The 22,037-nt window shown below is 43.9% G+C and overlaps 2 protein-coding genes and 1 long non-coding RNA gene across 4 annotated transcripts in view; 1 reads left to right on the forward strand and 2 right to left on the reverse strand.

Moving 5' to 3' along the window:
* Positions 1 to 4,061, reverse strand: part of LOC142786305 (protein O-mannosyl-transferase TMTC1-like) — a 35,143-nt gene extending 31,082 nt beyond the window's left edge. The window contains exons 1-2 of one of the 2 annotated variants that reach the window (XM_075883929.1): positions 3,885 to 4,061; positions 2,456 to 2,534 (exon numbers count right to left, since the gene is read on the reverse strand). In XM_075883929.1, the coding sequence (XP_075740044.1) occupies positions 2,456 to 2,534; positions 3,885 to 3,970 (165 nt within the window). In that variant the 5' untranslated portion in view covers positions 3,971 to 4,061. Of the gene's footprint in view, positions 1 to 2,455; positions 3,077 to 3,884 lie in introns of those variants that run through there. The other variant, XM_075883928.1, reaches the window with a different exon arrangement.
* Positions 1 to 22,037, forward strand: part of LOC142786307 (uncharacterized) — a 58,976-nt gene that overhangs the window by 14,820 nt on the left and 22,119 nt on the right. The window lies entirely within an intron of this gene.
* LOC142786306 (protein O-mannosyl-transferase TMTC1-like) overlaps positions 8,333 to 22,037 on the reverse strand; it is a 43,370-nt gene continuing 29,665 nt past the window's right edge. The window contains exons 2-3 of the mRNA XM_075883930.1: positions 8,829 to 9,006; positions 8,333 to 8,463 (exon numbers count right to left, since the gene is read on the reverse strand). Coding sequence (XP_075740045.1) covers positions 8,386 to 8,463; positions 8,829 to 9,006 — 256 coding nt within the window. The 3' untranslated portion in view covers positions 8,333 to 8,385. The remainder of the gene's footprint in view (positions 8,464 to 8,828; positions 9,007 to 22,037) is intronic.

Consider the following 22,037-nt stretch of genomic DNA (forward strand, 5'->3'; position numbering starts at 1 on the left):
TTTAAGAGCTCAACGTGTCTCATATTCATGGCGCGGTTCCAGCTTGTAAACATCCACATACTATACCCTTACTGGGCAGAGAGCTGTGAGAATGAGAAGTCTAGATGTGCTAGAATAAATTGTCGGTTTTGTCATTATGTATGTGGATGTAGGAGAGTTTACAAGTTCTCAACACGCCGAAAAGATCTCCTGTTAAATACTAACCATAGCCCCAATGGTTGCTTCAAATAATTTTTTACTTTCATAATACCAACATTACCAATGGAATAAGACGTGTAATGTAATGAGTTTCCTGCCTATACAGCACGACACTATCAGTGATTTTAAATGCGAAGCATTTCTTAGTGAACTTCGGCGACTTTCAGCGTACCTATCTATCTATCTATCTATCTATCTATCTATCTATCTATCTATTTATCTATCTATCTATCTTTCTATCTATCTATCTATCTATCTATCTATCTAACTAACTATCCGCCACGAATTTTGGTTCTCCTGGCTGTTCTGATAATGGTATCGATACCAAACTGGGTATGGCATAACATGGCTGTATGACGAGCATACTTGACTTGTCACAACATGAAAATCATGACATGTACGTCATGAAAATCATGACTTACATTACGTGGTCCTTACTCTTGCAGTGATTTCGTTCCCATGACTTGTTGCAAAACTTTTATGGCATGACATGTTTGCATGGCAAACACAAGCGACAGACCCTAGCATGAAACTCATGACATGTGTGTCATGTAACATCATGGCTACGTTCCACGCTCACGTTGCGCTCATGGCTAATTCGCTAGCGTCACATATACCAAATTTCGTATTACGGTATGTGTATAAATGACAGATGCATGTGACTGGTGCAAACACGATAAACATGAGATGCGTGTCATGTAACAACATGACTACATAGCATGCTCATGATGCACTCGCGGCCGTTTCGCTAGCTTCACATGTACCAAACTCGGTATTACGCGACGCCAATCGATGACGAAAATATGTGACTGGTGCAAATATGATAACCTTGAGATGCGTGTCATGTGAGAACATTACTACACGTCATGTGAGAACATGACTACGCCACTACATTTTGACGTGACGCCGTGCGCGTGCTCGCCGGCGTTTATTTCGTCGCGTCACGCCAGCGTTGGGACGCCAGGCGCTGGTCCTGCCATACACTAGTAGGCGCCGCCGCGCTGCGTTGCTTTGACGCATGCTCATTTCAGTGCGTCCGGCGTCCCTCTGTCACAGAAAGAGGTAGACGCAGTGCAGTCTAGGTAAGCTTTGGCGCGAAATACAGCATGTCGCATTTCGCACTGGTTGCCGTTGGGCCGCGCCGACAGACGCTGGTCACGCCTGTCGCGCCTGGAGTCAGACTATAGACTGCTCGCGTTTTGCTAACGAAGCGTCACTGTGCCCAGCGTGCGCATGCGCGTGCGTCAACGCTACATTGGAGTATATTGGGCCCTTCACGATGCGTTCGTGGCCATTTTGCTAGCTCCACATGTAGCAAATTTGGTTTTACGTGACGTCCACGTATGACGAAAATATACGACTGGTGCAAGCATGATAACCCTGAAACGAGTGTCGTCTAAGAACAAGACAACAAACCACGATTATAGCGTGCTCGTGTCCGTTTCGCTAGCTCCACATACACTAAATTTAGTATCACGTGATGTGAATAGATGACGAGTAAACAACACATCGAAACTTAATAATCAAGACACGGAAGTCATGTACGTCATATTTCCCTCCGCTTTTAACGTTGTGCTGATTTTAAAGTGACATATAACTGTTTTTCATTCGTGCTTCACACATCATCGATTGCAACTGTGCGTGGGATCTGCTAAAATTTTTTCATTTCGAAACAATATGAAAGTTAGATAGGGCCAAATTTCTATAGGACTGAGTTGCTGCCAATAGACGTACCTCTTGGTGAGCTTCCTGTCGATTCAGCAATTGAACTGCACCTAAGTGCTTTCCTGCATGAAAATTCGGCAAGGCCTTTTAATAAATTACAACCACGGGGCCCGCAATATGAACTTGCAAAGCAACATTGCCTCTTCATGCTCGTCATCCTTTTTCTCTTCTTCAAATATGCACTGTAGAGTGCGTGGTACAGTGATAGTCATTTGCTTATGACCCATATTACGGCTTCAAGCACACCAGTCCTTGCACGAACTAGACATACGCAGAGGTATACGGGTAGATATGCTTCTCTTGCCATATAAACCACAGCACTTCGTTGGATATGTCAGTGGCAAATATACATAAAACATTTCGAGTTTTCAAGTGTAAGAGAAGAAAGCACAATGCGCCTTGAGTAAACACTTCAATTTTTTAGCAAGTTTGAGCATTACTACATGAATACAGATGTCCAGATAACTATGTTTAGAAGTCTTATACAGCGTTCCTTTTAACGCAGGCAAATGTGAAGCAAGGAATCACTTACCAGTGCCGTGAGCTTCACAAGCTCACAATCCGTGATGCATCGGTGGGCAACGTCTCGTATACAGTACCTGCAGACTGGCCTGAAAGTTACAGACGCTAACTTTTTCATGTGTTTAAAGCTGTCATTGAAAATTTCGTGCGCAGATCTCTTGCACTTTTTCAAAGACATGCTCAATGACGCTCGTATATTGAAATTGAGCAACAATGTTTGAGATCACAAGATCTACTTTCGAGAGAGAACCATGGCTGGCCTTGAAGTCGAGGGTATGACGGAAGCCCATCCGGTCAGCATGAAACATTAAGCTAATGTTTGTCAACCAGAAGTCCAGACGTAACCCACATGTTGTTGTGGCCCAGTAAAAGGGCTGCAACAACACAAGGGTTAACACTTGCTGCCCGAGGATATGGCTACCACGGCTTGAAAGCGGTGCTAAAAGCCTTTTTAAACTTTCTGATAAATCAGAATCAAACGGCGCATCTGTCAGGACCAGCTGGGATCGACCTCCTCACCTTGTTCCATCTTGTTCTGACGTTCAGAACGCTGTCTGATGCACTGTTTGATTTAATGCCGAACAGCAAGTTCACTGTGGCATGCCAATGCATTTATATGAATGTTGATGCTAAACTCTTTTATTCCTAAACATTTGTTTGTTTGTTTTCTCGAAATGTAGAAGCGAGCTCACAAAGCTTTATTGAATGCACGAGTTTGTGAAGTAGCTGTGAACCATGCGTGGTGATTGTCGAGAAGGTTTGGAAACAATAATCAGGCACACAAGTTTGTGCGTTCAAAATGTGCAAACAGGTTATCCCCATCTGGTACATCTCCACATGCTGAAAGGACGCAATAAAAGATATTTAAAGGGACCCTGAAACAGTTTTTACAATTTTTCGCAAACAAATTGGGCCGGTACACCAAGTTCCAAGGCTAATTTAGAGATCAATTTCAGCTCTTTGCGTAAATTGTGTAATTTATTACAACGCTTTAAAGCTGCGAATCGCTCCAGATCGCTGCGACTCCGCCAAACGGGTTTTCAGCCACCCATACACCAAGCGACACGCTCTGCCTCAGTGACGTCATCATTTCCGGCTGGTCTGATTGGCTGTGGAACGTGCAGCACAGACTGCCGGTATCCAATCGGCTGCAGAATTTGCGCGTATGCGGTCTCATGCCACATCTTGACGTAGGCGCCGTCAAGGCGGAGCTTAGGCACGAGCGTTCGAAGAAAGAGTTGAGGGCAGTTGAGAGTGAAAGACGGAGCGGAGGAGGAAGGTACTTTTTCAATACTCGTAGTTCCGTTAATATTGAGTGTATTTTTTTGAACTCTGGTGCCAATGATGCTTCAGTAGTGGTCTGATAAAAAAAGGAATGTTCAAAAACTGTTTTAGGGGACCCTTTATTTCAAGTGACGGTAAAAAGATATAGAGCTTACCACTTCCGGTACTGAGCTTTATGGCACCGTGTCTCTTGTTCCGCGTGCATAGAATCACACACTAATGTGCACACTCGGAGAGCCATGCACAGCGGCAGTACTGTGATGCCTTGCTCTTTCGAGAGGAGCGCACACACGGAGAGCAGGCCACAAGCTGCGAGCCACTTCGACCTTTCATGACCTCCTTGTACATCTTGAGAACGTTGGCAGCTGTTCCGAGAAAAAAGCGAATTAGAACGCGTATCTCAGGGTTGTCTTAAACTCTGGACTCTCGTACCTGTTGAAAATAAGAACGCGAATATTTCAGAACGTTCTTTTTTAGAGTACGCAGTCTGCGTGCAAATTGTAACGAGATGCTCATGCGACAACAAAATTACTTCGCTTATGAGATATGCAATCAGTAATTCTCTCGCCATATCCGTACATTTGTGACAAAGCAGGAGCGCACTATTTGTGGAAAAGATGGCTGGGTAAGATGCAGTATCTGTAGTTTGACTGACCCAACATGCCGCACCGAAACGGTTTCAGTAATATAAAACCTAAAGTCACATAACAAGGTTCATAAAAATAACCGAAAACTAAACCTCTCATATTTACATCAGATTGCAAAACCAACAGAGGCACTATATCCAAAAATAATTGTAAAAGATCACTCGTTTATGTAGTCTGTTTAAATATCTTGGTGGGGTTGGAAGGCAGAATTATGGTAGCTGTATTTACAATTTTTACGTGGCCTTGTAGTGTGCCAGTGAAGAACATTTTGTTGAACTTCTAGAGCCTATTTAGACGTAAGTTCTCTAAACTCAGTAATGATAAATTACGCAATAATAGATGTTTAGTTGAAATATGTTGACAGCTAATGTTGAGTGCACTGAGTTACTCCTAATATCACACAGCCTCTAAATCTGCACTAATGTGCCGATCATGCTCATGGCCATCTTTGTTTCATGAGAACCCGAGACCCCTCACATTATTTCTATTTTGGGATATTCTGAGCGCTAACACATTTTCGGTGCAGAAGTATGTAGCGAAAATCTCTTCAGCGGCACAGAAGAGCGCGTTAATACTTATCCTACGCATTCCTGTGTCTTTATCACTACGTCTTCACGAAAAAAAAGTGAATAACCAACTAACAACGTTCTTGCGAAACACTCATAACTCACAATTGACTGATTGGGCAGTCTTTTCATTCAAAATTGAAATTAAGGCGGCGATCAGGATCCAATTATTACGCTATGTAAAGTTGCTAACAATCCCCGTGCTTTACCCACCGAACATTCTTATTGGTCATTTGTACTTGACATTAAAGGTCCGTGCTTAAGCGCGAAACTGCAGCGTCCGTTCCTAGAGTCAGGTATGCCTAACAAGACTGCTGAGACAAGGCATGCGTAGGCAGCTTGTATATATGAGCGGGGGTGACCTTTTTCGTAAGAAAATTACGTGCGAATCGGCAACACTGCAGCAGGGCAATTGTGCCCCGAACATTCGGCGCACATCTGATGCAATGCCTGGTGAGAAGCACACTGCTATCGAAAACGCATAAATCAGGCAACAACTGAAGGTGAACATTTCAAAGCGTTTTTACGTAAGACTTAATTGGAGCACTATCAGTATTCTTCTTTTTCGTACTTCTTTGTTGACTGAAAGCAGGAAAGAAACACAAATAAATGCAGTAACGCCAAGAGACTTTATTTGATTATCGCAGTTCATAGTTCATAGTTCTCCAACTAAACGCTATTAAACATACTTACTCTCCAATCTTACTTAGTTCGCAAATACAAGGCCTGTAACCATGGTCATTGCTTCAGGTAAATCACGAGATTGTTTTTTGATACAAGGTCACAGCTTAATATTTCTTCTCTTTTATGAGATATAGGTCTTATTCATCTCATTACGCAAGGTAAGAAACTCTGTCGTCCACTTTCCGCACGGATCTTTGGCATTAGGATCTACATGGTAGAATTAGTGGAATAATATAAAGTATGCAAATAACATACTGTGGAAAAAAGAAAGAATATAGGAAAATATTAAAAAAACGAAATAAGTTAAAGTCTCCCACTCGCACATATACGTCCCACGGGGACATTAGTGGCAAACCGCATATCTGCATCTTATCTCACCACGGTGCTCTAGTGGTTTCCAATTCCTGCCATGGCGGTCCATTTTCGATGGTGGTGAAAAACGTTTGATGCGCTGCGCTAAGATATAGGTGGATGTTAGATCACTCCAGGTGTTCGGTAATTCTAGAGCCCTGTACGGCCTTCCTCATATCTTGTAGTAACGTGCTGTACTGGTCGAGTGTGTAAATTCATGGTGACACGTAGCGCGAGGAAAACAAGACGCAGGGAAGAACACACGGCACAGGCGCTGTCTCGCGTGTTTTTCTCTTTGTCCTAATTTTCTCGTGCTAAGTCTGGCCATCAGTCCCTCATTATTATATCGTGGTTCTGGAACGTTAGGCTATGATAATTTTTATTATTGCCAAACACTAAAATAGTCAAGCCGCCGCTGACAGTAATCGTGTCTGTGACGTGAGTTTTCAAATAAACCACATTGCGTCTATTTCAACACAGTTTGGTTCAGTTAGAAAACTTAAGCTTCCTACTCACAATGACACGTGAATTGACGACATTTGGCTGCAATAAAGTGCCACGTTCTCATCAGGCGTCTGGGGTACACACATAAAATTGAACCTAGTGGTTGGACAACTTGACCGCGTGCTTTGTTTTCTCGTTATACTGCGAAGGAAGTCTGCTGCACCGCAACGCTATGCTTCAACAAAACTCATCGGGGCAAGTGAAGCGGAATGACTATCAACCAAAAATTATGTAAAGCAATGAGTATGAAAGCTTGTTCGGCAGGATATGAAAAAAAAAATTCTTTCGGAATCATACGCGCATTGATGAAGTAGCTGCATCTTTTACAGAAGTAACTGATTGTTTTTTTCCAAAGCGCGAATAGTTTATTCCGAATTTATCCTTATCTTCGTATATTCTAAAAAATGATTCATATGTGTATTTTATGACGTAGCAAGATCAGACAGTGCGACAACTGTGGGTATCCGTAATGCCGAAACATTTATGCTGTTAATCAATCTATGCCATCCTCGGTCTCTCATTTTTGGGCTTAAAGAATAATACCTAATGTCAAAAAATGTCCCACAATCGCATAGAAAAAAAAACGTTTTATTGAAAGACCGCTTGTCTACATGAAGAAGCTTGTGACGAAAGCCGATTGTAAAATTGACAACACAGAATTTTACTTTTGTCAATTTATTACTAAAAAGCCGCCCATCAGTCTGGCAGTGAGGCACGACCGTAAAGTAAAAGATCGCGCACTTTGCCGGACAAAATATCTCGAAAAATAAATGCGCGGTGATTTTTCTCCATGGCCGAGTAAGTAAATATATCCGTCATCTCTCCTTCCTTCTTAGTACAGCTGCAAGATAGACGCCCGCAAAGTTTGCCAAAGGTAAGTCAACCTTTCACGGTCAGTAAAAGGGCCTCATACATAGAAATGTCATTTTTATTGCGGCAATACACCTGATAGGTATTTAGCAACTCATGTCTTGCATGAGGCTATTAAAAGGCGATTTGAAAGTGATTTTGAAACTCTATGCCGAGAACTTGGAAGTGAAAGAGTTCAGATTCTTCGCTGGAGCAAAAGAAAGGCTAGAAACTCATATTTAAAAGCACTATTTGAAGAACTCTGGGGAATCGCATCTCAACTATGTGTTTTAATTATGATAAAGTTACAACACAGCGTTTCATTTATGGCCATTGCAAGGTAAGTCTTTTAAGTGACGACCACGGTTAGAAAATATGTCTCATATCTCTGCAATCGAGAATATAAAGTCGAATAACTGAGAGCACAAAACTTCACGATGATTACAAGGTTGATCACAGTATTTCATTCCAAGAAACATTTTCTGAATTACTCTGTTGCGTAATTTGGGAGAAATACGGATGTTCCCCTAGACACAATCAACGAACCTACTTTCAAGATCGACTATATCTTTTTCGATTTTTATGTATTTTATTTTGGCTTATGCTAGCTGTACAAGAAGTTTTGAAGTGTTCTGTATCACCTTTGCGTTCAACTGTGGAGATTTTCTATATAGATAACGTAATGTGACAATGAAATGAGCACGAATGTTTTCAAGCTTCTGTGTACAAGATTATCAATAGACTTCACAAATCTTACCGCGTGGGAAACTTAAGCGTGCAATCAGTGGAAATGCATTTGGTGCGAAAAATAATTATGTGTAACTAAATAAAATGAATTGTGCCCGAACAAAATCTTAGATATATAAATGGAGCTCTTACTTTCTAAAATCAAACCACTATCGATACCAGGAAAACAGACAGGTTTTGGAGACATCTCTGTGGTTGAGTGCAACACAATATTATCGTGGCATTTTCTGACGTCAGAGTAGAAGAATAATCACGTGCATTAATATTATTCGTGTAAGTGCACGACCAATGACCACTCATACGTATTCTTACCGGTGGTAGCAGAGGAGAGACAGCAAAAAGAAGAGGCAGCACAGCACCTCGGCGCGGCCCACTATACTCGATACCTGCGCCAGGGTGACAGATATGAATAAACAAGCACGTTCTATATAGCACACTACACGACGAAAATAATCATAAAGTGCTCAGTGCGGCATATTGCTGGAACTTATACAATGCAGAAATAGAAAACAAAACAAGGAAAGAAATAAAAAATCGACGGGCCGCAACAGTCTTAGAAGGTCTTGGCGAAACTGCACTCTTGCTTCTGCTGCACACCACAACGAGACACGTAGAAGATAAGACAAAGAAAAAAAACTTGTCCAAAACACAACACCATTGGTTGAAGTATAGAAATAAGCAGTTGGAGTAATCGATATATAAAACCAATCAGAGCAGGCGTTCTAGTCTTGAGAAACAAAAGAGTACTCACGGCCTCGGTGTGCACTGGATGAGCAGCGAACAGCATAGCGGCCAGGCACGCATGGAGCGCAGCTATTCTCATCACACGGCGTGCGACGACAGCCACCAACACTGAGCATGCGCAGTGCAGGGCGACATTGACCACGTGGTAGCCACGCACCTGCCGCCCATTGACGTAGTAGTTGGCTCTGCGAGAGAATACAAGAAGACGTGCACATGAAGAGTTTCCAGCGTAACCCACCACTGTGAAAGTCTTTGACCAACCACCTGGCATAGACCAAATAAATCAATGTGATGCTGCAACTGCCTCTGCAATAAGCTCTCTATTCTGTCAAAGCGGAATTGCTGCGTAAAGTCTGATCAAGTGACGAGTGAATATCCTTTAGGTGGTTGTATGGCGTCGATGCAAATGCATGTCGTAGAGAATATAACGCTACTCCCTGAAAATTAACATTAGCTGTTCATTAGTGTTATAAGCGGCACGAGCAGAAAGTGACGCTTTCTTAGCTTTTGTAAGCACTTCCGTCACAATACTCATTTTCGGTTTTCAGAATATTAAAAACAACCCTTTCTCAATATCTAGTATGAATTTTCCAGTTCTGGTCAATATTAAAGGTTATTTCGAATACATATATTATCAGACCATAGGTATACTTAAGTTAAAAATGCTTTGAATTTAAGGATAAATCATACTTATAAACTGAAATAATTTTTTGAAAGGCAAGCTGTTTTCTTTAGAGCATTTGCGATCACTGCGGTAGCTGGCGGACAAGGTATTTTAACCAAGCGCTACTTTCTACGTCTTGAAAGAAAGACTTGCAAGAAAGACGAATGCACCGCCACGGTGGTCTAGTGGCTAAGGTACTCGGCTGCTGTCCCGCAGGTCGCGGGATCAAATCCCGGCTGTGGCGGCTGCATTTCCGATGGAGGCGGAAATGTTGTAGGCCCGTGTACTCAGATTTGGGTGCACGTTAAAGAACCCTAGGTGGTCAAAATTTCCGGAGCCCTCCACTACGGCGTCTCTCATAATCATATAGTGGTTTTGGGACGTTAAACCCCACAAATCATCATCAACATCAAGAAAGACGAAGAGCAGGTCAGGCCAGAACGCGCGACGCTTCTCTGCCCTAACTTTTTAGCCAGTACAAAAAAACTACAAAATTTTAATGCAGTATACCCTCTGCATAGCCTGTCACTAAAGAAAGGTCGTCTCATTAGTTTACGTAGTAATTTTTGAAGCGAACTGTAAGCTATTTCTGTCTCCTCCAGAGGTACAGTGGTTACAGTGTTCGGCTGCTGATCCAAGGTCCCGAGCCATGTCCCAAAAGCTTCAGTCACACTTTGATGGATGCTATGTCTCAGGTGGCTGTTTACTCGGCGGTACTAAGGCAGGTTAAATATCAACATATTGTAAAAATCCGTGGAACCTTCCGCACCGCTTGCCTCATAGATTACACAATGCTTTCAGCAGATAGAGCCTCAAATAATAAATTTTATTAAGACATGTAGTTCTGTATCTCTACACGCTGGATAGATACAGCAATACAAAACTGGAAATGAGAGTTCAGTGCACCGGCGATTAGTAAGTCAGCTGCTAAAAAAACACCACCCCAATAATCCTACATCAGATTTTTGTCGCCCCTTTTTCATTTTCATTCATATATATATATATATATATATATATATATATATATATATATATATATATATATATATATATATATATATATATATATATATATATATATATATATATATATATATATATATATATATATATATATATATATATATATATATATATATATATATATATATATATATATATATATATATATATATATTAGTAACACTTTTGTTTTCTAACGCACGTACTTAAAGAGCAAGCTTCATCAAGAGCAGCACCTTCTATGTTTTTTTTAATATTATGATCCCTGCAGACGATGCATGCCGTATTCTTTGAGCGCGCTAGTTCTTTTTGAATAGCATGATTCATTCGCTATCAGCAGAGGACAGACTCCGCACATTACCGCTGCACTTCGCTGTTCTTTTTGTTGATTGCAAGTACACCCTCGAAAAGATTGAAGCAGCAGAGGATCTGCATGTGCTAAACATTCTCTGCTCAAAAGGACGGACGTCGCAAGTAGAAGCGTTGACTCACCAAGAGCGTCTTTAAGCAAAAAACTAAGATGGTTTTTGGTGATAACGTCGGTCGGTTTTACTGTTTCTTTCTTTTTCGGTTTTCTTTTCTTGTGTGTTGGCAGGAGCAGCACGACCCGGTAAAAGAGACATGTGTAGATGCGTATATAGAGACATAATTTAATACTCGATATGTTGAAAACTACACTCGCGACGTCTTTGAAGAGGAAGATCTATTTTTTCTTGTAACACCTACTTTTCTCAGTGATGCTGAATGAGTGAGCGTATTCTAGCTGCTTAGCATTAAAAAAAAAAGAGGTGTGCAGACTTCGTTTTAAATACATACATCTCTCCTTAATAAACAAGGTTTTAAGCCCTGCATGCCCATTTAGATTCCCAGCGCAGAGAATACAATACGGACAGCGGTGGACAAACACATCTTTCCACTCTCTCAAAAAAACCACGAATCGTTCGGAGCTGCACGTATAAATATTATTTAGCCATTCTTAAACAGCGCCCCGGCACGAAATTACTCCTTTTTTTCATCTAAACGAACTTTGCGAATCCCTGCAGAACTGGTTGCAAATGCTAGTGTGCCGGCATGAGCAGTTGTGTGTCAACTTTTTGTGCATTTTTTATTCACGCCACATTACCTATCTGCCTGTCACATCAATGCGGAAAGATTATCTGTTATACGCACACGAGTTGTTTTCCGCCACACATCTCGGAATATTCATATCACGGGGGGCTACGACACTTTTATGAACAAAGTACATATCTTGAAACAAATGTTAGTTTATCTCGATGTCTTCTTAACCTATTGAATAAACATTGTCTAATATTAGGAAAGAAACAGCTGTGTAAGGACACTTCTACCTGTTGGATGAAATGGCTGTTTCATTTTAAACCCTGACGTAAGCTTTCGTTTCTTCCTTGTGCAAATTGTTAACGTCACTCAGGGAATATAGACACCTTGTTTTTTACACCAAAGCTACGTGCAAAAATTGAGCAGTTCCTGCCTATCTGATAACCTCATGACTTGGTCAGAAAACAACGGCATGCTTAGCACGTTCGATGCTTCCCCCCCTCCTTTTTTTGCTTCAACGCAATTCATCATAGCAAAACAGCGCAAAAAAAAAACACGAGCACACAGGAAGAAGACAAAGCAAGTGTCTTCTTCCTGTGTCCACGTGCTTTTCGCGCTATTTTAAAATGTAGTACCAACTAGCTTGACTTCCTGTATAATGTATCATTCTCACTGCTTTTTACATCTGCAATTATCTGAAATATCAAACCTGAAGCAGCATTTTCGTGTCGTGCTGACATACATAACCTTTCGTGAGAGCCCGGACCCCTGGCGCTCAAAAGCCCATATCGCCCTTCACCGAGCAGCGGGAGAGAAGTGCACCTTCCTGGGATGGTGTAGATGTGAGCACCGCGGGCATCGATTAATCCCCGGCACTTGTTATAAAAGACGACGGGGTTCATATCGAAGGCTTAACCTCCAAGCGTTTCCTAGGGTGTCCTCTCTTCCCCCTGTCGACTTCCCTCTAGAGCTGCGGTACGAAATCAGATTCCCTTCATCGCTTCCTTCGTTTAGATTTTTTTTTCTTCTTTATCTTATAACGACACGCTAACGACCTGTTCGCTGCAATTTTGTTCATTACTTCCTATGTGATAGATAGACGAAGAAAAAAAGAAGCTCTCGTAGAAGACGGGGAACGCAGGGGCACCCACAAAGCAAGCCAGTATGAGGCGAAGAAAACGGTCGATAACAATTCAGCTTATGGCTTTCCACTGACGAGTCTACAAAGTGCACGGCGCTTACTGCATAGCCAATTTCTCGTTTGTCTATTACGGGAAATGCAGTTATGGTGTACGAAGGGCCCCATTAAAGACGTTCTTTTGCGTCAGTAATAACTGCTGTACAAAGAGTAAAGAGCATGGCTGTAATGAAAAAAATCTTTCTCAAAAGGTACATGCGGCAAAATAGGACTTGAAAATTCATAATATTAAGTATATATAAAATGTGTCAAGCGAGATACAACAGTCCTCAATAATCAGGCAAATGCGATATTTGTTCTATTCCTACACAATTACTACTTCGGCGGCTCCAGGCATCCTAATATTGCTGAAAATATCATTTCGAACTGCAGCTACGAGGTAACGTTATTTTATAAAATAGTGGAGTCAAGCGATTATATCAAGTTGGAGAATTAAATTAATTCACTCGAAAAACCCTTTGCTGCTTTCAGATTTCGAAAAAAAGCAGCCTGAAGAAATATTTACGAAGCAATTAAATTCGGCCGAGTTCATTGGGAAAACTCTAACCAAAACGTGTTAGAACGCAAGTGACATATTCTGCTGCAAAGCTCAAAAAGAGTTATCTTCGTTATATCAAACATCCATCGACTTTTTTGCGTGAGTGTGCGCACTGCGCTAGCAATTATAGGATGCGTGACGCACATATGTTAACAAACGAGGAATAAATGCACATTTGTAATCGTTTTCGTCAACAGTGAAGTCATTCTAGTCGTATCTATGTTTTCGGGTATGCCAATTAGCATGGAAATCAATTTCGTTTGTGCCATTGAATTTTGTTGAATTTTAATGGGCACCATAAATACAACAGGAAGATTTGTCGACATAGACGAGAGCACGCCGATCTCGCAACCAGGCGCCTTTGGCGGTATACCCTCACTCGCATAGACGCCATAATTTGTTTGCAACTGCCAAGGCGCACCTCGCTAGCATGGATTGCAGTGGCCCTGGGAGTTTAAAATGCGGAGAAGCGCCTGTTCACGCTGCCCCCGCTTATAACAATTCATCTGGATACCACTGCGCTGTCATCTGATGCGACAACAACCAGCGCAAGAGGAATAGATTGATAAGCACTGCCTTTGAAATTCACAGCGCATCGCGGGAATTGTGCTGGTGCGGTGTTTTGCGATTGCACAAACTTCCATCCGCAACGAAAAACGCCGAGCTCCGCCACCAGTGCATATGATGTCAATCGGCAGGAAGGAAAAACTATGAGTCCAGTAAAGGTGTTGATTTGTGGGGTTTAACGTCCCAAAACCACCATTTGATTATGAGAGACGCCAGTAAAGGTGTACGAGTGAATATAAATAATGCGTTTACTCAAGCGCAACGCCAGCTGTTCCGCTTCACAGCATTTTGCGTGCAGTATGACTGTATAGTATGCAGCACCGAATCATTATCGTACTCTTTCGGAGGCTGCATGCCAGTAATTGGATATATTACGACTCACGCGTGGATGCAAGCACCGCGCAGTTATACTTCTGTAATGGCGTACTATAGCAATGCAAAGCGACGTGAATGGCGTGAAAAGCATAGCTTTCAACTCAGTCGAACTGCGGCAAGCCTTCACTCCCTAGGCGAATCTGTGCTTTCTGTCGGCGTCACCGTAGCATTTTAAAATCTTGTTCTGGTTGGCAGTTTTGCAACGCGTGTGTTCTGAGTGCCCGGAATGAGTGGCAAATGATCAACACAGTGGATGAGTGCAAGTTGGAGCGAGATTCTAGCACTACCCTACTGAAAAATTCCGTTTGAAATCTTACTGAAAACACTTGGACTCCATACGATTTCCTTAGGAGCTATACGGAAAGTGTACGGATTTTTATGGAAACATACGGAACTTGTATGGCGTATACGCAAATTTTTTTAAGGAAAATATGGAAGGATGCGGAAATAATATGGAACATACGGAAAATTTCTTAGGAAGATATGGAAAGATACAGAAGGCATGTGGTATATACGAAATATTACTTAAGGAAAATGTGGAAAGGTGTGAAAATATGAAACGCTTTATGGAGTATACGGAAACTTCCTTAAGGAAGTTCTACGGAGCATACGAAAATATGGAAGAATAAGGAGTGCGAGCAGACTAATAAGACCGGAGATGTTCATGTCACTAGATTCAAATGGCAGTCTGAGATACGAATACTATTCGATCCATGGTGGCGCTACATCGCGTTCAGAAAAAGTAATGTCATTGCGATTGTACGTGATGTCAATGTCGACAATTCAGAAATAAATGGCCGCGAAAATTTAGGAAGGAAAATGTAGAGCGATAAAAAAGTGAATATATACAGAAATATTTAGTCCCGTGCCAAAATGACCAGCACATAAACGAAAAAAAAACTTCTACAGGACAAGCGCTCACTTGCAAAGTTTATTCCTTGAGTTATTCATCTTAAAAACATGCTAATTCGCTAAATAAATACGCATAGAAATTTTATATCGCAGAATAAATGGTGACAATGAGCCAAGACAACCCGCTGAACCAGTACACACACAGCCGATAAAATAACCACAAGCAACAAGGCGTGCGCGGCATGACAAAAAAAACTAAACGGTTGACGCCGACTTACAACACAAATTCTTCCTTCCCACAGCCAAGGCACGCTGCAGTGCAACTGAGTCGAAAGCAACGCTTTCCGCTAATCGTGTTTTTTTTTCAATCGCAATAGTAAGCACTTGATGAAGTTGCTTACGAAGTCTGCCATGCACGTGCTGTAGACATTTCGGGCTGCCGAGGAAGGTCTCCTTGACGTTTCACACAAGCTCAGCAGAAAATTCCAGGAGAGCGAAACATTCTTGCAGGCGAAACGCGAAACATTCTTGCAGCCGAACTCGGGTTGTGCAGTTTCGCGTTTGGTTTGCGCAGCGTCTGCTCGCGTGGCAGTGCATGGGTGTTGCTTCGCCACGCTTGAAACAGATGGCGCGACGTGCTTTTGAACATGTCAGCACGCTCGGAACTCGCTGTGTTCTGGTGTATATCTTTAGGCTGCAATTTGTTCTGCGCAAGCAAAACTTCAACCTCTCTATTTCAAATAAAGGTCCAACTCCCATATTCAAAAAGCTAATAAATTTAGCATCTCGATGGCTGCCCCAAAAGATGCGTTTAATGGTCTTAATATGCCTAGTGCTAAAGAAAAGTGAGTTGTGATGACAGAAAGCAAATATCACATTTTCCTGATTGTTTCCTAATTTCTTGAATTACACAGTATACGTCCAAGTTAAGCCAACACTGTGCCTGCTTCAATCGATCAGCGGAAACAGACGTGTCAATTCAGCGCAAGAAGCTCAATTGGCCACTGTCCAAGGCCTGGCAATAAGCACCGCTTCATTTCAAATAAATTTTAAAAAAAGACACACACCACTTGATTCCACATTACGAAAGAAAAAGTTCTGCAAACAGCTAGGTGATGGTTATCAGCAAAAATATATACGGCGATGAAAAAATGTGATGCATGCGCATCAGAACAGTGAACGTTCATGAACGGTATCTTCGGAGACGCTGCTCGCTCTTTGACCTGGTTAGGTTGCGCTAGTAAAGCATGCTTGACCGAATACGTAAAGGCGTAGGTGACGCTGAACTGAGAAACGCCGCTACGCACGATCGCGTCCCGGAACGTCCAACGCAACCTCAATTTACCCTGGTTACTCTCTTGCGGGTCACTCTCTCTGAATGCATTATGCGTTCGTATGCCCGCGTAATATAGAAATAACCGGGGGCTTGTGCTTTCGGATTTGCCAAAAATACCATCACGTTCCCCTTGACGACCAATCTTGGTAGGAGCGCGGATTCGCTCAAGCCACAATTAAGGTAAGCATCAAATATCAGAATTGCTCAGCCAGAAATGCGGACGCATGAACTCTCACTATCTGCTTCAATAGCGTACTGCTGCGCATCATCTGAAAGAGTTTAGCCAAGTTTGGCCACACTCTGCATACTCTGTTTGACATATGGGGCAGCTTTACATAAACCAGAAATAGAACAATAGAGCAAGCCTCAAATGCGAAACACTGGCAACGAAGCCTCCAGCACGCTGCACCTAACTACTTTATTATCCCCTGCAGTGCACTGCTCCTCAGTTTTGCGAGTGCCAGTTCACGCTTTCAGCGCTAGCTAGCTTGTTCATGCAACCGTATGCGTCATAGACGTTCGTGACATGAAAGACAAGCGAACGGACGAAGCCCATTCTTTCCCTCTGTTGTGAAGATAGCCAGAAAACCGGACTCCCTTTTTTCCCTTTAGTTAAGGTGCTGCTCAAAGCAAAGACAGCAACAGTTGCGCACCGAAGGAGCACATGTGACATTTTAGGGGCGAAGCTTCTTAAAGGGGCACCCGTTCGTCCCTCGTCGTAGTACGTGTCATGTCTTACGCTTTGAACTGCAAGGTGGTGCCGGTGGGAGATTTCTCCTGTGCGTTGTTGAACAATACAAAACACGCAATGTGCGTGTTAACTAAAAGCCGAATTCTCCTGTCTCTCATTCCCCATTAGTAGCCATTGGCGTGTACATAAAACACTATCTGACAAAAAAAAATTGCCCGCAGCTTCCCTCGGGGGAACACTGAGGAGGATGCGGAGCATATAATTGGTTAACGGGGTGTTAAAGTGCGACTTACTTGGGTCGATGGCTAAATTGGTTAACGTGGTTGTGAAATGGGGTGTTAAATTGCAACTTACTTGGGTCGCTGGCTAAATTGGTTAACGTGGTTGTAGGAGGGGTGTTAAATGAGTGAACACGTACGACACGTATGCGAAAGGGCAGTGTTTATTTATTGCGACGAACTTTGAGCACGATGGCTTTTTGGTCGGTAAAGTGAAGAGTGAGTGGATCGGGTTGCAGCGGTCGTAGGTCGAAATTTGCAAAGACGTGGTCGATGCAGGTTCCGCGAATGGTGGTCGGCTGGTTGTGTTTGCAGTCGTCGTGCGTTGCGCGTTTCAGCGAGTGTCGCGACGCCATGTATTCGACTATCCAATCGTCCTTGATGGCGTCGACGTTGAAGTCGCCAACTAGCATGAACGGTCGATGTTGCGGTTGTTGTTTTCTGTAATCTTGCATGGCCTCGTCGACGTACTTTTGTACGGCGGCACGAGAGAGGTTTGGCGCGAGGTACATCGTCATGACGTCGACGCCACAGACGGCAGCAACGCAGTGCTCGCCGTTGGCGCGTTGTTGAACGCCGGGCTGTAGTCGGAGGTCAATGAAGTAGTCGTCGCCGACGCTTGCACTCGGCTTCCCGTTTTCGAAAGTCCGGGTCCTCTTGTCGACGCTTACGTTTCAAAGCGGCCGAATCCGGTGCTGCTGCTCGACGCTGACGTCTCTCAGCGGCTTCACGTTCTCTAAGTTGAGCATCTTCCGCTCGACGCCGACGTTTACGTTCGGCGTCGCGAGCACTTCTCCGCGCTGCCTTGTCTTCGGACGACGACTTGGTTGCGGTTCCGCCAACACTTTGGCCGGCGCTGGTCGAAGGGACGTCGATCATTGCGACCTCGGACGTCGACGCGCCGTACAAACCAACCGACGAGCGGCAACTGAGCGAGCGAGCACCGACCTTGAGTATATATACAGCGCGACGGCGCATGCACTGTCAGCTGTCGAATGTTCGAGAAGGGAGAGAAGCGCAACGGCGCATGCACGCGCGTCAGCTGCCGATGTTCTCGAAGCGCGACGGCGCATGCGCGCTACATTATACAGCTAGCGAATGTTCGTGAAGAGGAGAAGCGCACGCGGTGTGTAGAGGAGGAAGGGTGCACAGATGGTGGAGGAGTGAAGCGCGCGCGGTGTGTAGAGGAGGAAGGGATGCACAGATGGTGGAAGAAGGAGGAGGAAGCTTGCGGACGGCGCCGCACTACAAGCCTCGAGTATTAGATGCTCCGCATCTAAAACGGTTGCTACGTTATACTCGCCGGGGGTAATCTTCTTGGCTTTAGAAAGGTTTAGCGGGCGTTGGGCTGCAGTGTCATGAATCCAGTGAACAAGCATATACCATAAACTCAAAGTGGTTAAAGGTGGGAAGAAGGCACGAAGCGCAAGCACTAAGAAAGTGTGCGTGTGCCAACTCTCCTTTAGTCCTTGGCATGTCCGCTGGATGACGCTGCTTCTATATGTGGAATATATGATGAAAAGATGCGTGACGGTGGTACTTGGAGTGTTGAATATATGGACGAACGGATACCAAGACAGGCACGTTGACGGACGCACGGGTGGCTGCACGGACGGATGGACGCATGGACGGACGTACAGATAGACGTGCGGATGCACGAACAGACGCACGCACGGACGGGCGAATGGACGCATAGGCGGCCACACAGACACACGCATGGACGAACAGAAGCAAGAACGAATGGACGGACGGATGCTTCGCCCTACTCTCCATCATTCACTCCGTGGATATGCTGCTATTTTTTTTCTGTTGGCGAGAGCAGTGGGTTCTGTGGCTTCCAAACTTAAACAGGAAAAACTTGTTATCTTCCGCGGGTACTCGGGTATGTTCAGAGCACTTGCTGTCAGGCGAACGAACCGCGACGACTTCGACACCGATGCTCTACATCCGCTATGAACGGAAAGTACGCAGCCTATACAGCTATTCGAATGATGACAATATTTCCCCTGTAAACAACACAATTTGAGATTTCTTTCTATCGTCGGTCAAAGTACCGTGGCACCGAGAGTTTTAAATATCACGATTTAAAAAAAGAATATAAAAAATTGGCAGATCCCACGTAAAATAGGAATCGATGATAAGTGAACAACGAATGAGAAATGTTGATGTCACTTTAAAATCAGCACAACGTTACGACGTGGAGGTGAATGTTTCCATACAAGATTTCCGTGTCATGATTATCACGTTTGAATGTGTCGTTTATTTTCGTCATTCACGTCGCGTGATACCTGATTTAGTATATGTGGAGCCAGCGAAACGGCCGCAAGCATGCTATGAGCGTGTATGTTGTCATGTTCTTACATGACACGCGTGTCAGGATTGTCATGTTTGCACCAGGTATATATTTCGCCATCCATTGATGTCGCGTAAAACCAAACTTGGTGTATGTAAAACTGGAAAACGGCCGCGAGCGCATTATGAATGGCCCAGTATACTCCAATAGCGTAGACGCGCGCGCACACTGGGCACAGCAATGCTACGTTGGCAAAACACGAGTACTCTATAGTCTGACGCCAGGCGCGACCATCGTCCCTCGGCGCGGCCCGATATACTCCAATAGCGTAGACGCGCGCGCACACTGGGCACAGCAATGCTACGTTGGCAAAACACGAGTACTCTATAGTCTGACGCCAGGCGCGACCATCGTCCCTCGGCGCGGCCCGATATGCTCCAATAGCGTAGACGCGCGCGCACACTGGGCACAGCAATGCTACGTTGGCAAAACACGAGTACTCTATAGTCTGACGCCAGGCGCGACCATCGTCCCTCGGCGCGGCCCGATATACTCCAATAGCGTAGACGCGCGCGCACACTGGGCACAGCAATGCTACGTTGGCAAAACACGAGTACTCTATAGTCTGACGCCAGGCGCGACCATCGTCCCTCGGCGCGGCCCGATATACTCCAATAGCGTAGACGCGCGCGCACACTGGGCACAGCAATGCTACGTTGGCAAAACACGAGTACTCTATAGTCTGACGCCAGGCGCGACCATCGTCCCTCGGCGCTGCCCGACGGCAGCCAGCACGAAATGCGATATGCTGAATTTTGCGCTGATGCGTTACCCAGACAACACTGCGTCTCCCTCTTTTCGTGACGAAGGGACGCCGGGCGCAATGAAACGCGCATGCTTCAAAGCCACGCAGCGCGGCATGCGCCTGCGAGTATATGGCAGGACCGGCGCCTGGCGTGGCAACGTCGGCGTGACGAGCCGAAATGAACGCCGGCCACCTCGCCCACCGCGTCACGTCGAAATCTGTTGGAGCCTTGGCAGTGGCATGTAATCATAATCTCACATTGCATGCATCTCTTGATTACTATGTTTGCACCGGTCACACATATTCATCATCCATTGCCGTCGCATAATACCGAATATGGAATATGTGAAGCTAGCGAAACGGCCGTGACCGCGTCAGAAGTGTGGCATGTAGTAATGTCGTTACACGACACGCATGTCGCGATTGTCGTGTTTGGATGTGTCATTTACCTATTTCGTCTGTACGCGTCACATAATACCGAGTTTGGTAAATGTGAAGCTAGCGAAATGACCATCAGCCCAATTATGAGCGTAGCATGTAGTCATGTTGTTACATGACACGCCTCTCAAGTTTATCATGTTTGCATCAGTATCTTACCTTCGTCATCTATTCACGTCCCGTAATACCAAACTTAATATAAATGAAGCTAGCGAAATGGCCGCCAGCACATCATGAGCGTGGCATGTGGTCATGTTGTTAAAGGAAACGCATCTAATGATTATCATGTTTGCACCAGTCACATATCTTCGTCCTCCATTCAGGTACCGTAATATCAAATTTGGTATATGTGACGCTAGCGAAACGGCCACGAGCACGTCGTTAGCGTGGCATGTAGTCATGTTGTTACATGACACACATGTCATGATTTTCATGTTAGGGTTTGCCGCTTGTGTTCGCCATGCAATCTTGTCATACCATACCAGTTTTGCGACATGCCAAGGGAACGAACTCAACACAAGAACAGCAAGATCATGAAATGTAAATCATGACATTGATGACAATCATGTCATGAGTTTTATGTTATGACTAGTCAAATATTATTTTCATCGAGTTTTGTTATGTCATGATAAGTTTGGTAACGATACCATTATCGAAACGGCCAGGAGAGCTGAACGTCGTAAGCGAATAGATAGATAGATAGATAGATAGATATATAGATAGACAGATAGATAGATAGATAGATAGATAGACAGACAGACAGATAGATAGATAGATAGATAGATAGATAGATAGATAGATAGATAGATAGATAGATAGATAGATAGATAGATAGATAGATAGATAGATAGATAGATAGATAGATAGATAGATAGATAGATAGATAGATAGATAGATAGATAGATAGATAGATACGCTCAAAACCGCCAAATTTCGCTAAAAAATGCCTCGCATTTGAAAATGGGACGCGCAGCTACGTCACCTTCGTTCGATGTAAGAGTGGTATTGAAGTGGACACCTATGAAACCAATTGATTGATTGATTTGTGGGGTTTAACGTCCCAAAACCCCCATATGATTATGAGAGACGCCGTAGTGGAAGGCTCCGGAAATTTCGACCACCT

This window comes from Rhipicephalus microplus, unplaced genomic scaffold, assembly GCF_043290135.1.
Source record: "Rhipicephalus microplus isolate Deutch F79 unplaced genomic scaffold, USDA_Rmic scaffold_22, whole genome shotgun sequence".
NCBI classification, from domain to species: Eukaryota; Metazoa; Arthropoda; class Arachnida; order Ixodida; family Ixodidae; genus Rhipicephalus; species Rhipicephalus microplus.